This window comes from Callorhinchus milii, unplaced genomic scaffold (assembly GCF_018977255.1).
Source record: "Callorhinchus milii isolate IMCB2004 unplaced genomic scaffold, IMCB_Cmil_1.0 Scaffold698, whole genome shotgun sequence".
Taxonomy (NCBI): Eukaryota; Metazoa; Chordata; class Chondrichthyes; order Chimaeriformes; family Callorhinchidae; genus Callorhinchus; species Callorhinchus milii.
In genome coordinates this window covers 30809-44561 of record NW_024705439.1, presented here as the reverse complement: position 1 = coordinate 44561, position 13753 = coordinate 30809, and the positions used below count along the sequence as shown (strand labels likewise).

The window sequence follows — 13753 nt, the reverse complement described above, 5'->3', positions numbered from 1 at the left end:
ACATCGTCCAGTGAGGAGCTATGAGCCACTTGAAACGTCCCAAATAGCGTGTTCCTTTTCTTCTTTATCTTCTCTGCCTTTGAAGTGAGGAGACAAAGGTCAGACACCAAAAGTCTAAATAAACGTCAGCCTTCACATAAGAATAGGAGGAGACCATTTAGCCTATTCTGCCATTCTATGGCTGATCTGCATGATCTGTATCTCAACTCCTGTTAGTCTGGGTCCAGTTCTTCCTCCTCCTGGCCCTTCCCACCAGGCTGCAGGCCCCCCAGCCCCAAGTTCCCCCATCCCCAACTTCCAGCCCCCCAAATCCCCACCCCAAACCCCCCCATCCCCACCCCAGCCTCCAGTGACCGAGGTCAGTCTGTACTGGTTCTCTCACCCCCTCCTTGGCGACATTGAGCTGTCTCTCGGCGCTCTGCTTTTTGATGTTGTAGTACTGAACCTCCACTTCGTGTGTCAGCTGCAGCCACTTCTGCAGAGTATCCGGTGGGGACCATGTCCCACGGGACTCCAACTCCTTCTCAGCTTTCTTCAGGGCCATGCGGACCTGAGAGAGAACATCCAACGCAATATGTGTCATTATAGCACTGACCCCGGCAAAGGAGAGGGCCAGGGCCAGAGAGAGAGGGGAAGAGGGAGAGGACTGGGAAGAGGGAGAGAGCATCAGGGAGAGAGAAAGGGCTATGGAGAGGGCCAGGGCCAGGGAGAGGGCCAGGGCCAGGGAGAGAGAGAGAGAGAGAGAGAGGGTCAGGGAGAGAGAGAGAGGGCTAGGGAGAGAGAGGGGGAGAGGGAGAGGACTGGGGAGAGGGAGAGAGGGTCAGGGAGAAGGCCAGGGAGAGGGAGAGGTCAGGGAGAGAGAGTGAGCCAGGGATAGGGAGATAGAGAGGCCAGCCAGAACATCAGCCTGGCCAAGGGGGGCAGTGGATATAAAGAGAGAGATTGACAATGCACACACACTTTTTTTTCTTCCCCGCTATAGGTTTCTCTATGCCTCACTCACACACACCCCTATACTGCTGTTCACAGCCTTCGGGGCAATGAGAGCAGCACAGCATTGTCAGGAAGATGAGAGAGCACAAACACACACACAGCAGCACATTAGAACTGAAGTGAATTCACTTCTAGTGATTCTCCAGCTCCCGCCTTGGGATATCCTCCCAATGTGAAACCTGCTTCAGAAATGCCACGTTCCTGTTGTTGTTTCCCCTGCCTCGGGCGCTGCTCCCGTTTGTGTCCTGAAACTTGTTGTTGCCAATCAACAGACAGCACTTGTCTTAAGTGAAGTCCTCCGTCTCTGTGACTAGGGCTCCCTCTGCTCCTGGACCTCAACGGGCTTCGATAGTCAATCCCACCATCCTCCTCCACCGCCTCTCGTCCCTCCTCCACCTCAGTGGTACTGCACTCGCATGGTTTGTGTGCTATTTAACCAACCGCTGTTGCCTGGTCTCCGCAAATAGCTTTTCCTCTCGCCCCCGCCAGATCACCTGTGGATTACCCCATGACTCCATCCTTGGGGCCCCTCCTTTTCCTCATTTACATGCTCGCTCTCTGTCACATGATCTGTAGATATGGGGTCAACTTCCACACATATGTGGATGACACACAAATCTCCAATTATAACTCCGGGTCCGCTGATGTTCTGTCCACTTGCCTCTCAGACATCAGGGCCTGGATGAGCGGCAACTTTCTGCCGTTGACTTGACAAGACGGAAGACAGAATGTTGGTTCCTGCCAACATCTTCTCACCTGTGGCTCTGAGCTCTTCAGACACCCCGGCCTATCCCTCAGACTTACTGAACCTGTACATAACCTGGGCGTCATGTTCGACCCACAGCTGTCCTTCCCACTCCACACCCGGTTCCTAACCACCTTCCTCCACCTCTGCCACATCGCCCAATACTGTACACATCACACTAAACTCCGTACCCCCATCACCCCAGTCCTCGCCTTGAGGAAATGAGGCCTCTCCGCATGGATAAGGGTTTCGGCTGCGTTAGTTACACAAACCAAAGTTGGACATCACAACTCAGATCCTAATGAACCATAGAAATACAGAAATCAATTCAACATCAACCAGAGACAGTTGTCACCTGCTCCAGCTCCTCCTCCGCGTACTTCTGTCGGCTCAGCTCGTTCTCAGTGCCTTCTCGCAGCTCTCGTAGACGGTGGGCCTCCTGCTTGGCTGTGCTGATCTCGTCTCTCAGTTTCTCTTCCAGATTCACCTTCTCCACTTCAACAGATCGATGTTCCTCCTGAGCCTTTAGCAGCCTGAAGGGAACATATGCAGTTTATCCTAAACTGCAGCTTAATCTGTCCATGTGTAACTCTTGCCCCCAGCTCCAGTTTAATCCCTCCATGTGTAACCTGCCCTGTCCAGTGGGTGGTCGGGCTGTCAGGACATCTGCCCCCACTCTCTTGGAACTCCCTCCTGGAATCCCTGCAGCTCGCCCCTTCAATGTTCACCTCAAGGCCTTCAGCCATCTTCCTCCCCCTCCCCTTGGACCCACCCGCTCCTCCTGGCCCCACGCCTTCCTAGGCCGCCCAGTAACTTGTGACATCCTCCCGACATGAAGGGGTATGTAGGGTGTCCATTGGCTGTATCAATTTGTTGCTGAGTAACGCGTCCACATGTAACATGCTCTGGCCATCGTGTGATTAGTGTGTTCACACGTAACTTGATCTGGCCAGCATTTGATTAGCCTGTCCACGTGTAACATGATTTGGCCAGCGTGTGATTAGCGTGTCCACGTGTAACATGATCTGGCCAGCGTGTGATTAGCGTGTCCACGTGTAACATGATCTGGCCAGCGTGATTAGCTTGCTGCAGTCTCAAGCTGTGAGGAAGGCCTCTCACACGCACCCAACAACGCGCCATCTCAAGGTGAGGCGAGGAGAGTGTGAGTTAGCAGATAACTTACGGGGATGTACAATGACAGATCAGATTGTGTACGACACAGAGAAAGCAAACCACTGCACAACGACCTGTCTGCACGTCCCTCATGCCCTCTGTTCCATTGGTGGCTACACTTTCAGCCGCTATTTCCCAAAACCCTGGAACACTCTTCCTCTATTCCTCCGCATTTCCCCTTCCTTCCCCATCTTCAGGTCGCGCCTTTCTCTTTGACCGAGCCTTCAGCTCCCCTCTCGACTCTCTTCCCCCTCCTCGCTCCCTCCCTTCCCTCCCCTCACCCTGACCATTTCCCCCCTCCTCGCTCCCTCCCTTCCCTCCCCTCACCCTGACCATTTCCCCCCTCCTCGCTCCCTCCCTTCCCTCCCCTCACCCTGACCATTTCCCCCACTGCTCGGGTCCTGACCCAACTGTGCAGCGCCTTGGGACGTCCTCCTGACGTGAAAGGCGCTTTATAAATGGAATCTTGTTGTTGTTGTTGTTGAAGACCTTCCTTTTTGACGGTCACCTCCCACTCCCCCCGGCTCAGTGCTCTGCCACTGACGAGCGCTCTGGGACGCTAGCTTGTGTGAGGGGTGCTGTGTAAATGCAAGTGGTTGTTGTCTGAAGGCTGAACATTCTCACCTCTCCTGGAGGTCGTGTAGGCTCTGCTCTGCCTTCTGCAGCCCTTCCAGGTCCTTCATCATTTTCTTCATATGCTCCTTGGAGTAGCGGTTCTGGATGTATGCAAACCAGCATCCGCCCACCCCAATCACGATGGACACCACCAGCATAAAGTCCTTCAAGTGGTTGTGTCGCGTCACTGCAACCAGACACACATCAGGCAGCAGTGAGTGAGTGTGTGTGTGTCCACTTGTTGAGTGGGTCAGGGTTTGCTATGTGTGGGGGTGTTTCAGTGTGTGTGTGGAGGGGGGTTGGGGGATAGGGGGCAGGTTGTGTTTGTGGGGGTGTGTCAGGATTTGCGTGTGTGAGGGGGCTGTCAGGGTGAGTGTGCATGGGGGTGTTATCAGGGTGTGCGCGTGTGAAGGGGGGGGTCATATTGTGCACGGGTGGTGCCAGGTTGTGTGCGCATGGTGGTGAGGGTGTCAGGATGTGCGCGCATGGGGGTGGGTGTCAGAGTTTGCGCGTGTGGTGGGTGGTGTCAGGGTGTGCACGTGCGAGGAGAGCAGTGCCAGTGGTGTGCGCGTGTGTTGGGAGGGTGTCGGGGTGTGCGTGTGCGATGGGGAAGTGTCAGGGTGTTCGCGTGTGGTGGGGAGGGGTGTCAGGGTGTGCACGCGTGGGGGTGTGTGTCAGTGTGGGTGCGCATGGTTGGGGGGTATCAGGATTTGCGCGCGTGGGTGGGGTGGTGTCAGGATGTGTGCGCGTGGGGTGGGTGTCAGGGTGTGCGCATGCGATGGGAGGATGTCAGGGTGTGCGGGTGTATAAGGGTGCGTGCGTATGGGGTGGGGTGTCAGGGTTTGCGTGTGTAGGGTAGTGGTCAGGGCGGCCCATGTGTGGGGATTAGGGTATGCGCGCGTGGGGTTGCGGTGTCAGTGTGTGCTGGGGGGGAATGTCAGGCTGTGCACGTGTGGTGTGGGGGGTGTCAGGGTGTGCGCGAGTTGTGGCGGGGGAGTCAGGGTGTATCTGTGTGGTGTGGAAGGGTGGTCAGGGTGCGCGCACGAGGAACATGATCAGGATGTGTGCGGATTGGGAGATTGTCAGTGTGCGTGGCGGGAGATGTGTCAGGGTGTGCACGTTGGGGGTTTCAGGGTGTGCGTGTGTGGTGGGGGGTGTCAGGGTGTGCACGTAGTGGGGCCGTCAGGGTGTGTGAGTGTAGTAGGAGGTGTGTGAGGGTGTGCTCGTATCGGTGTGTTGTCAGGCGTGTGCATGTGGAGCGGGGTATCAGCGTGTGTGCGTGTGATGGCAGCGCCTTGGGACGTCCTCCCGACGTGAAAGGCGCTCAATAAATGGAATCTTGTTGTTGTTGTTGTTGTTGTGTCAGAGTTTGCGAGTATGGTGGAGGTGTGTAAGGGTCTGCGCGTATGGGTGGGGCGTCAGTGTGTGTGCGTGTGGGGGTGGGGGGGCCAGTGCCAGTGGTGTGCGCAGGTAGTGGGAAGGTTCAGGGTGTGCGTGTGTGGTGGGGGTTATGTCAGGGTGTACTCATGTGGTGGGGCGTGTTGGTGTGCGTGCGTAACGGCGCGGTCAGGATGTGCGTGTGTGTTGGGCAGATGTCAGGCTGTGCACGTGTGATGATGGTGTTGTCAGGGTGGGCGCACACGCGCGCGGGGGTGTTGTCAGGGTGGGCGCACGCGCGCGGGGGTGTTGTCAGGGTGGGCGCACGCGCGCGGGGGGTGTTGTCAGGGTGGGCGCACACGCGCGCGGGGGGTGTTGTCAGGGTGGGCGCACGCGCGCGGGGGGTGTTGTCAGGGTGGGCGCACGCGTGGGGGTGGGTGTTGTGTTAGGGTGTGCGCGCATGGGGTGGTTTGGGCTGTCAGGGTGTGCGCGGGTGGGGGATGTGTGTCAGGGTGTGTGCGCGTGGGGGTCGGTGTGTCAGGGTGGCGTGCGTGGGGGCTGTCAGGATGTGCGCACATGGGGGGGCGGGGGGGGCGGGGGTGTCAGGGTGAGCGCATGGGGGGGTGGGGGTGTCAGGGTGAGCGCACGTGGGGGGGGGTCAGGGTGTGCGCGGATTAGGGGGGGTGTCAGTGTGTGCACGTGTGGGGTGTGTGCGTGCACGTGTGAGTGTGGGTGGGGTGCGGGGAGTGGTGTCATGGTGTTTGCGTGTGGGGTTGTCAGGTTGTGCAGGTGTAAGGGGGTGTCACGCTGTGTGTGTGGGTTAGGGTGTCAGTGTGTGTGTGGGTGGGTGGGGGTGTCACGCTGTGTGTGTGGGGGAGGGTGTCAGAGAGGAGAAGCGGATAGGCCAAGTGGAGACTGGGAGATGAGAGACACACGGCCTCCACGATGGTTATGGGGTATGGCGGAAGGTGGAGCCGTGTGGTGTGGCCTCGGTCAAGGGGAAGGTCATCATTTGGCCTCACCATCAAACATGGGTGAGTCGGGTTTCGGTGAGGGCGAGGATGTCGATGTTATCGTTGACAATGTGACCTTGGATGGTGAGTGTTTTGCTGAAGAGGGAGCGGACATTTTGTCGATATGGAGGGGTTAGTTGGTGGTGGAGTAATGGTTGCAACAGGGGTGGAGGGAGAAGGGGTGGATTGACAGGGAGTGTGGAGCTGTGGATAAGGTGGGAGAGAGTGGCCGCCAGGGTCAGGGACCAATGGCTTTATGCTGGAGGTGGGGTGGGGCAGTCAGAGTGGCTGCTGTTGGACAGCCAGTGGCGTTCTGCCTTGGTGGGCATGATGGAGGATTCGCAGGCAGGAGCAGAGGGAAGTTGTGGGAGGGATAGGAGGTGGGGAGGGTTGGAAGAGAAGGGTTGAGCAGGGGAGTGGAGGGTAGGGGACAAGAGTGGTTTGGTGGCGGCAGTGTAAGTGCGCACGGTCAGCCCGCTGGCGTGGGTCATGAGGAAGGAGTGTATGACAGTCATAATCATAGAGTGATTACAGGATAGTCACTGAGAGTGTGACTTACACAGAGGCGGCCCGAACAGTACGGTGTCCAGGGCCTTGAGGTGCAGCTTCTGGCGATGACTGCGGTCGTTTACTTTCAGCAGTGAGCACGCCAAAGTGATGTTATTCACAGCCAATCTGGAGAATCAATTCAGAGTTAACATCTCGATAACATATTACCACGTCTGAACCCCTCTCCACTCCAACCCCCATCGCAGGAGCAAACCCTTCACTGTCCAGTGCCTTGGGATGTCCTACCAACGTGAAAGGCTCTGTGTGAATGTCATTTGTTATTCTTGTTCAAGAAATGATGTACAGGGAAGGGGGGCAGTCACTGACCTGGGCATGTCGCATGGTGCGGGGGCAGTCACCGATCTGGACGTTACATGTGTGGGAAGGGGGTGGGGGGGGCAGTCACTGACCTGGGCATATCATGGCCACTGATGTGCAGCTTTCGGAAATGCTCCTCGTACTGCGGGAGCTCCACATAGGCGATAAGCCACTCGATCACCTCTTCTCCTGTCCAGTTATACACTGTCAGAGACAAGGAAGGCAAAGTCTGCTTAGTTATTCACACTGATTCCAGCAGCTCTGTCAGCACCAAACACTGCGGAATAGCAACATAGGAACAGGAGGGGCCATTCAGCCTTTGAGCCTGTTCTGCCATTTTATAAGAACTGTACCTCAACTCCAATTACCCGCCCTTGTCCAATATTCCTTGATACCCTGCCCTAACACAAATCTATCCACGCACATGGGAGCTCTCGCCTAACACCTGGCCCCACAGGCTCCACAGACAGACAGTTTCAGCATGAAGGGAGGCCATTCAGCCCACCGTGCCTGGGTACTGCCAGCTGTTTTCTAACTGGCCTTTTGTTATTAAACCCTGTCTCACATCACTTTACTGCACATTTACTGCTCAAGATCACCAGACCTAAGATTAATTTGGATGAAGAAGGCACTTAAGCCCATCTGATCTCAACCCTCCAAAACATACACCCAAACATTCCCCCATCACAGCAGAAACTATTTTTTCAATGATTTCAATGTCTCAAACACCCTTCCTGGCAACATGTTCAATGTTGAACCTCTGCATAATTAAAAGCTCCCATTAACTGCTACTTGTTAATCTCCTCACCTCCACTCATACACACTGTATGACAGTCACAGTGAGAGGTGTGTGTGGGTAACAGTCGCAGTGAGCAGTGTGTGTGTGTTATAGTCACGGTGAGCAGTGTTTGTGTTACAGTCGCAGTGAGCAGTGTGTTTGTGTGTTATAGTCGCAGTGAGTGTGTGTTACAGTCGCAGTGAGCAGTGTGTGTGTGTTATAGTCGCAGTGAGCAGTGTGTGTGTTACAGTCACAGTGAGCAGTGTGTGCGTGTTATAGTCGCAGTGAACAGTGTGTGTGTGTGTTACAGTCGCAGTGAGCAGTGTGTGTGTTATAGTCACAGTGAGCAGTGTTTGTGTTAGTCGCAGTGAGCAGTGTGTGTGTGTGTTATAGTCGCAGTGAGCAGTGTGTGTGTGTTATAGTCGCAGTGAGCAGTGTGTGTGTGTTACAGTCGCAGTGAGCAGTGTGTATGTGTTATAGTCGCAGTGAGCAGTGTGTGTTATAGTCGCAGTGAGCAGTGTGTTTGTGTGTTATAGTCGCAGCGAGTGTGTGTTACAGTCGCAGTGAGCAGTGTGTGTGTGTGTTATAGTCGCAGTGAGCAGTGTGTGTGTTACAGTCGCAGTGAGCAGTGTGTGCGTGTTATAGTCGCAGTGAACAGTGTGTGTGTGTGTTACAGTCGCAGTGAGCAGTGTGTGTTATAGTCGCAGTGAGTATGTGTATGACAGTCGCAGTGAACAGTGTGTGTGTGTGTGTGTTATGGTCGCAGTGAGTGCATGTGTTAATAGTCGCAGTGAGCAGTGTGTGTGTTACAGTCGCAGTGAGCAGTGTGTGTGTGTTATAGTCGCAGTGAGCAGTGTGTGTGTGTGTTAGTCGTAGTGAGCAGTGTGTGTGTTATAGTCGCAGTGAGCAGTGTGTGTTAGTCGCAGTGAGCAGTGTGTGTGTGTGTTATAGTCGCAGTGAGCAGTGTGTGTGTGTTATAGTCGCAGTGAGCAGTGTGTGTGTGTGTGTGTTACAGTCGCAGTGAGCAGTGTGTGTGTGTGTTATAGTCGCAGTGAGCAGTTGTTTTATAGTCACAGTGAGCAATGTGTGTGTGTGTTCTAGTCGCAGTGAGCAGTGTGTGTGTGTTACAGTCGCAGTGAGCAGTGTGTGTGTGTTATGGTCGCAGTGAGCAGTGTGTTATGGTCGGAGTGAGCAGTGTGTGTGTGTATGACAGTCGCAGTGAGCAGTGTGTGTTGTAGTCGCAGTGAGCAGTGTGTGTGTTACAGTCGCAGTGAGCAATGTGTGTGTGTGTTATAGTCGCAGTGAGCGTGTGTATTACAGTCGCAGTGAGCAGTGTGTGTGTGTTACAGTCGCAGTGAGCAGTGTGTGTGTGTTACAGTCGCGGTGAGCAGTGTGTATGAGTCTCAGTGAGCAGTGTGTGTGTGTTACAGTCGCAGTGAGTTACAGTCGCAGTGAGCAGTGTGTATGACAGTCGCAGTGAGCAGTGTGTGTGTTACAGTCGCAGTGAGCAGTGTGTGTGTGTGTGTTACAGTCGCAGTGAGCAGTGTGTGTGTGTGTGTTATAGTCGCAGTGAGCAGTGTGTGTGTGTGTGTGTGTTATAGTCGCAGTGAGCAGTGTGTGTGTTACAGTCGCAGTGAGTGTGTGTGTTATAGTCGCAGTGACCAGTGCGTGTATGTGTTACAGTCGCAGTGAGCAGTGTGTGTGTGTGTGTGTGTTACAGTCTGGCTCCCTCCACTTGGCAAGCCCTAGCCTCTGGGACCCTACTCCGTGTGAAGGGTGCTACATAAATGCCTATCAGTCCCCACTCTTTGGAAGTCCATCTCGGAGCCTGTCGCCACACCACCTCCCTCACCTCTTTTTAAGGTTGTCTCTTTGACTGCACCCTCAGTCCTCCTCCCCCATCCTAATTGAATCCCAGCTTGAGTGCAAACCCTCAACCACCCAGCACCTTGGGATGACCCCTGACGTGATATATAAATACATGTTGTTGTTATACCCACACAAGCCTCAGTCATGTACAGGATGTGTGTTGGATTGGCTCAGTGTAGGCTCACTTTACCTTCGGAGGCTTTCCATGATTTCCACAGGTCCTCCACACTGATCAGCTTGTCGCCGGCGTGGAAGGTGCTGTGCTTGGCCGCAGCGTCCTGGTAATTCAGGTCTTCCCGCAAAAACTACAAGCAATTAACAAGGAGTATCCATCAGTGAGGAGGCTAGCCTAGTGGGGCTCAGTCAGAATAGGAATAGTCAAGTTCCCCTCTACATCTTACTGATTGGGAGCAAATAGGCAGTTAATACAATACAACTGACAATCAACAACAAATTATATTTGTATCGCATCTTTCACGTCAGGAGGACATCCCTAGGTACTGGACAGTCAGGCACCCGAGCTGGTGTTGGGATCAGGAGGGGTGGAGGGCAGGTAGTGGAAGGAGGGTGACCAAAGAACGGGCAAAGAGGAGGATCTTGAAACAGGTCTTGAAGGAGGCAAGGCAGAGGGACTTGGAATGGCGTCCCAGAGGATGGGGGCCGAGTGGCTGAAGGTCCGCCTGCTAATGTGACATGTCCAGGGGACATGAAGGTGGCCAGAGCCCGGTGGGTGGACAGCTTGGTAGTGGGTTAGGAAGTCACAGAGGTAGGGAGGAGCAAGGCTGTGGAAGGCTTTGAAGGTGAGTACGAGGATCTTGAACTGTATGCTCTGTGTGATGGGAAGCCAGTGGATTCGGGCGAGGACTGGGGTGATGGGGTCATGGAGCTTGGTCCGGGAGAGGACTCGGACTGCAGAGTTTTGATGATCTGTAGCCTATGGAGAAAGGAGTTGGAGAAGTCGATAAGGAGGGCGTTTTCTTAGTCGAGTCTGTATGTGATGAATGCGTGGAAGGGTGAAGCTGTCAGCACCCGAGGTACGGAGTCGCTGACGGAAGCCAAAGCAGGGGGACCTCGGTCTTATTGACATTCAACTGGAGGAAGTTTGCTCCCATCCAGGACTTGATGTCTGACAGGCGGTCTGTGTGGACAGCAATGGTCCTCCAGTCGAGGGTGAAGGTGGAGAGATAGAGCTGGGTGTCATCCGCATACATGTGGAAGTTGACTCCATGATGCCACCAAGAGGGAGCACGTTAATGTTGAAGAGGAGGGGACCAAGGACAGAGCCCTGAAGGACACTACACATGATGGTGCAAGGGTTGGATGAGAAGCCATTAGTGGAGACAAAGTGGAGATGGTGGTAGAAGCAGGATCTGAATCAGACAAGGACAGGTTTGTGAAGGTTGAGCTGAGAGGAGAGGTGGTGGAGGAGGATAGAATGGTCAACAGTGTCGAAGGCAGCAGAGAGTTTGAGGAAGATAAGGAGGCAGAGAGCCCTGGTCACAGATAGACAGAATGTCACAAGTGATTTTGACCGGGGATGTTTTGGTGCTGTGGGCAGCAGGGAAACCCGACTGGAGGGGTTCATATATCAGAAATATAAAGCACAGAAGGTTGCTATTGGGCCCATCGAGTCTGCACCGGCTCTCAGGGAGTGGGGAGCGGAAAGATGATCAAAAACATGGTTAAAAGACGGTTGAGGTGGGCTTTGAATGTGGCGATGTGGGGAATCGGATGGACACCAGGAAGGAGTTCCAGAGAGCGAGGGCAAAATGGCCGAAAGCTCACTCGGTCACCAATGATGGGGCAAACAGTGTGGGATACACGACCAGGCAGTGTTTGCTGAGTGAAACGAGTGACTGTGTCGGTAGGGTCACAGGAAGTCACAGAAGTATGTTCTTGAATTCGATCTGGGGATAAGGAACCAATGGAGCCAAGTGAGGATGAGAGTTATAGTGGAGTCCTGTAACACAGTGGTTAGAGCACTCGCCTCGCAAGTGGGAGGACTTGGGTTTGATGCTGGGGCAGGTAAACCTTAGCCAAGTTTCCTTACTCCTTCTATTTACCTAGCAGTAAGCAGGAACCCGGTTGTTAGTTGATTGGCGGATCACTTTTCCGGGAATAATAATCCCTTCAAAAAAAGAAAAATTAATGATTCGGTCCCTCAATCCACAACTGTTTGTGGGACGCTGCTGTGTACTGCCGCGTTTCGCCCACAAAATATACAGTTAATTCACTTTACAGTATATTCTGTGAAGCGCTTTGAGAACGTTTCGAAGAAGTGACAAGGCACTCTATTAAATGCAAGGATTATTAATATTATTACTATTTTAGGTTTCCAGAGCTGGGGATGATCTGCAGTTTCTGTAGGAAACAGCTGTAGAGTCTGCCTTGGTGTAGTCCAGCCTAGACGTGATCAAAGCATGAATGAGGCTGCCATTGAGGGAGCCTAGGGCAGGGACAGAGGTGGGCAATGTTACGGAATGAGATAAAGCTGAGTGAGTAAGTAAATTAATAATTATCCTTGCATTTGAAACACTGAAATGTCTCAAAATGTTTCACAGGGAACTGCTGTTGAATATGTTTGTTGAAGGCAAACACAATTTGCACATAGCAAGATACCACAGACATGAGGTGAATCAGCAAGCTATCTGGAAGACTGTTGACCAGGACAGAGGGAAAAACAAATTATACATCTTACAGCACATAAGGAAGCCATTCAGCCCATCGTGCTCTTTGAAAGAGCTGCCAAGCTACCAATTAGTCCCATTCCCCCGCTCTTACCCCATAGCCCTGCACATTTTTTGTTTTTACCTATCAATTCCCTTTTGAAAGCTATTATCGAATCTGTTTCCACCATCCTTTCAGACTGTGCATTCCAGATCATAACAACTCTCTGGGTAAAAATATGTCCCCTCAGCTCTTTTGCCAATTATCTTAAATCTGTGTCCTCTTGAATTATACAATCTTATGGCACAGAAGTAGGCACACAGCAAGATTCAGCCTATTGTGACCGACCCATCCGCCACAGGAAACAGTTTCTCCCTATCTACTCTCGGACTCCAGATAATACCTTCCAGCAGCTGACCCAACAAGCCTCAGAGTTTCCTCATCAGCTATCTGACGGGCATCAGCGTGGGGGGAGAACATTTACAGGACATGTTGTGACTTTTTCTGTTGAAAAGGTTGAGGGGTGGACTAATAAAAGTCTTTAAAATGTTGATCAGTTTTACAATACAAAAATACAATATAAAATTATATTTACACAGCGCTTTTCATGTCGGGAGGACGTCCCAAGGTACTGGACAGTTGGGGATATGGACATGAGCTGGGGGTTGGGATCAAAAGGTGTGGAGGGCAGGAAGGGTGGGGGTAGTTGGATGGCCAAAGGTGGGTACGAAGAGGAGGGTCTTGAGATGTGACTTAAAGGAGGCACGGGAGGGAACAAGACAAAGGGACTGTGGCATAGACTTCCAAAGGGTGCGGGATGAGAGGCTGAAGGCCTGACAGCCGATGGTGGGACAGGCAGGGTGGGGGCTGTGAAGCAGGCTGCTGAGCGGAAGGCTTGATATGGGGTCAGCAGAGGTAGGAAAGGGCAAGGCTTTGGAAGGTTTTGAAGGTGAGGACGAGAATTTTGAACTCTATTCTCTGGGGGATGGGGAACCAAACTTTGATAGTCAATAAGGACAATCATGTCCACTGGTCAGTAACTGGAGTGCATCAATGTAAGATGGTTAGTAAATGAGCAAATGGGGAAGTCACAAAACATTTTGACACAGAGTTAGGATATGGGATGCGCGGCTGGGAGCAGTGACTGAGGCAGAATCCACATTAGCTTTCAAAAGCGAACTAGATAATATCTAAATAGAATTAGCAACATGGGGAAAGGGCAGGAAAGTGGGACTAAAAGGATGGTTTTTAAAGCAGGTACAGACATGATGGTCTGAATGGCTATAAATTTTAGTGGATATTTCTATGCTATAAATTTCTATGGTTCTTTTGCTTTAAATCTCACATCCTGAAGGGCCAAATTCAGCTCAGCTCTGATCTCCTTGTATTTGGAAAGTCTTAAACTAACCCGGGCGGGACACCAGGTTCTCAGGGAAGTGCTGCGTTACACTGACCTCATCGCTCTCCTCCACATCAACATTGCCATTTGCATCATCGTCCATCTGTTCATGAATACTCATGATGGCCTCAAAGCGAAGCACTTCTGCCTCATTGTGACACGAGGCTTCATCAATCCTGCAGAAATCTGCACAAAAAAAGCTCAATTCAGTCACAGGTTCAAAGCACTGTTTATTTGGTTCATCACCATTTCTGAAG

At 52.7% G+C, this 13753-nt stretch overlaps 1 protein-coding gene across 1 annotated transcript; it reads right to left on the bottom strand.

The window, feature by feature from the left end:
• stim1a (stromal interaction molecule 1a) lies at positions 1–13683 on the bottom strand (the record flags this gene model as incomplete). The annotated part of the gene is given in 8 exon segments (XM_042346391.1): positions 1–77; positions 383–550; positions 2094–2271; positions 3536–3713; positions 6476–6591; positions 6876–6987; positions 9621–9735; positions 13552–13683. Coding segments are annotated over 8 exon segments (1010 nt in total), but the record flags the coding sequence as incomplete, so codon positions are not given.
• Between the last annotated feature and the right edge of the window lie 70 nt (positions 13684–13753).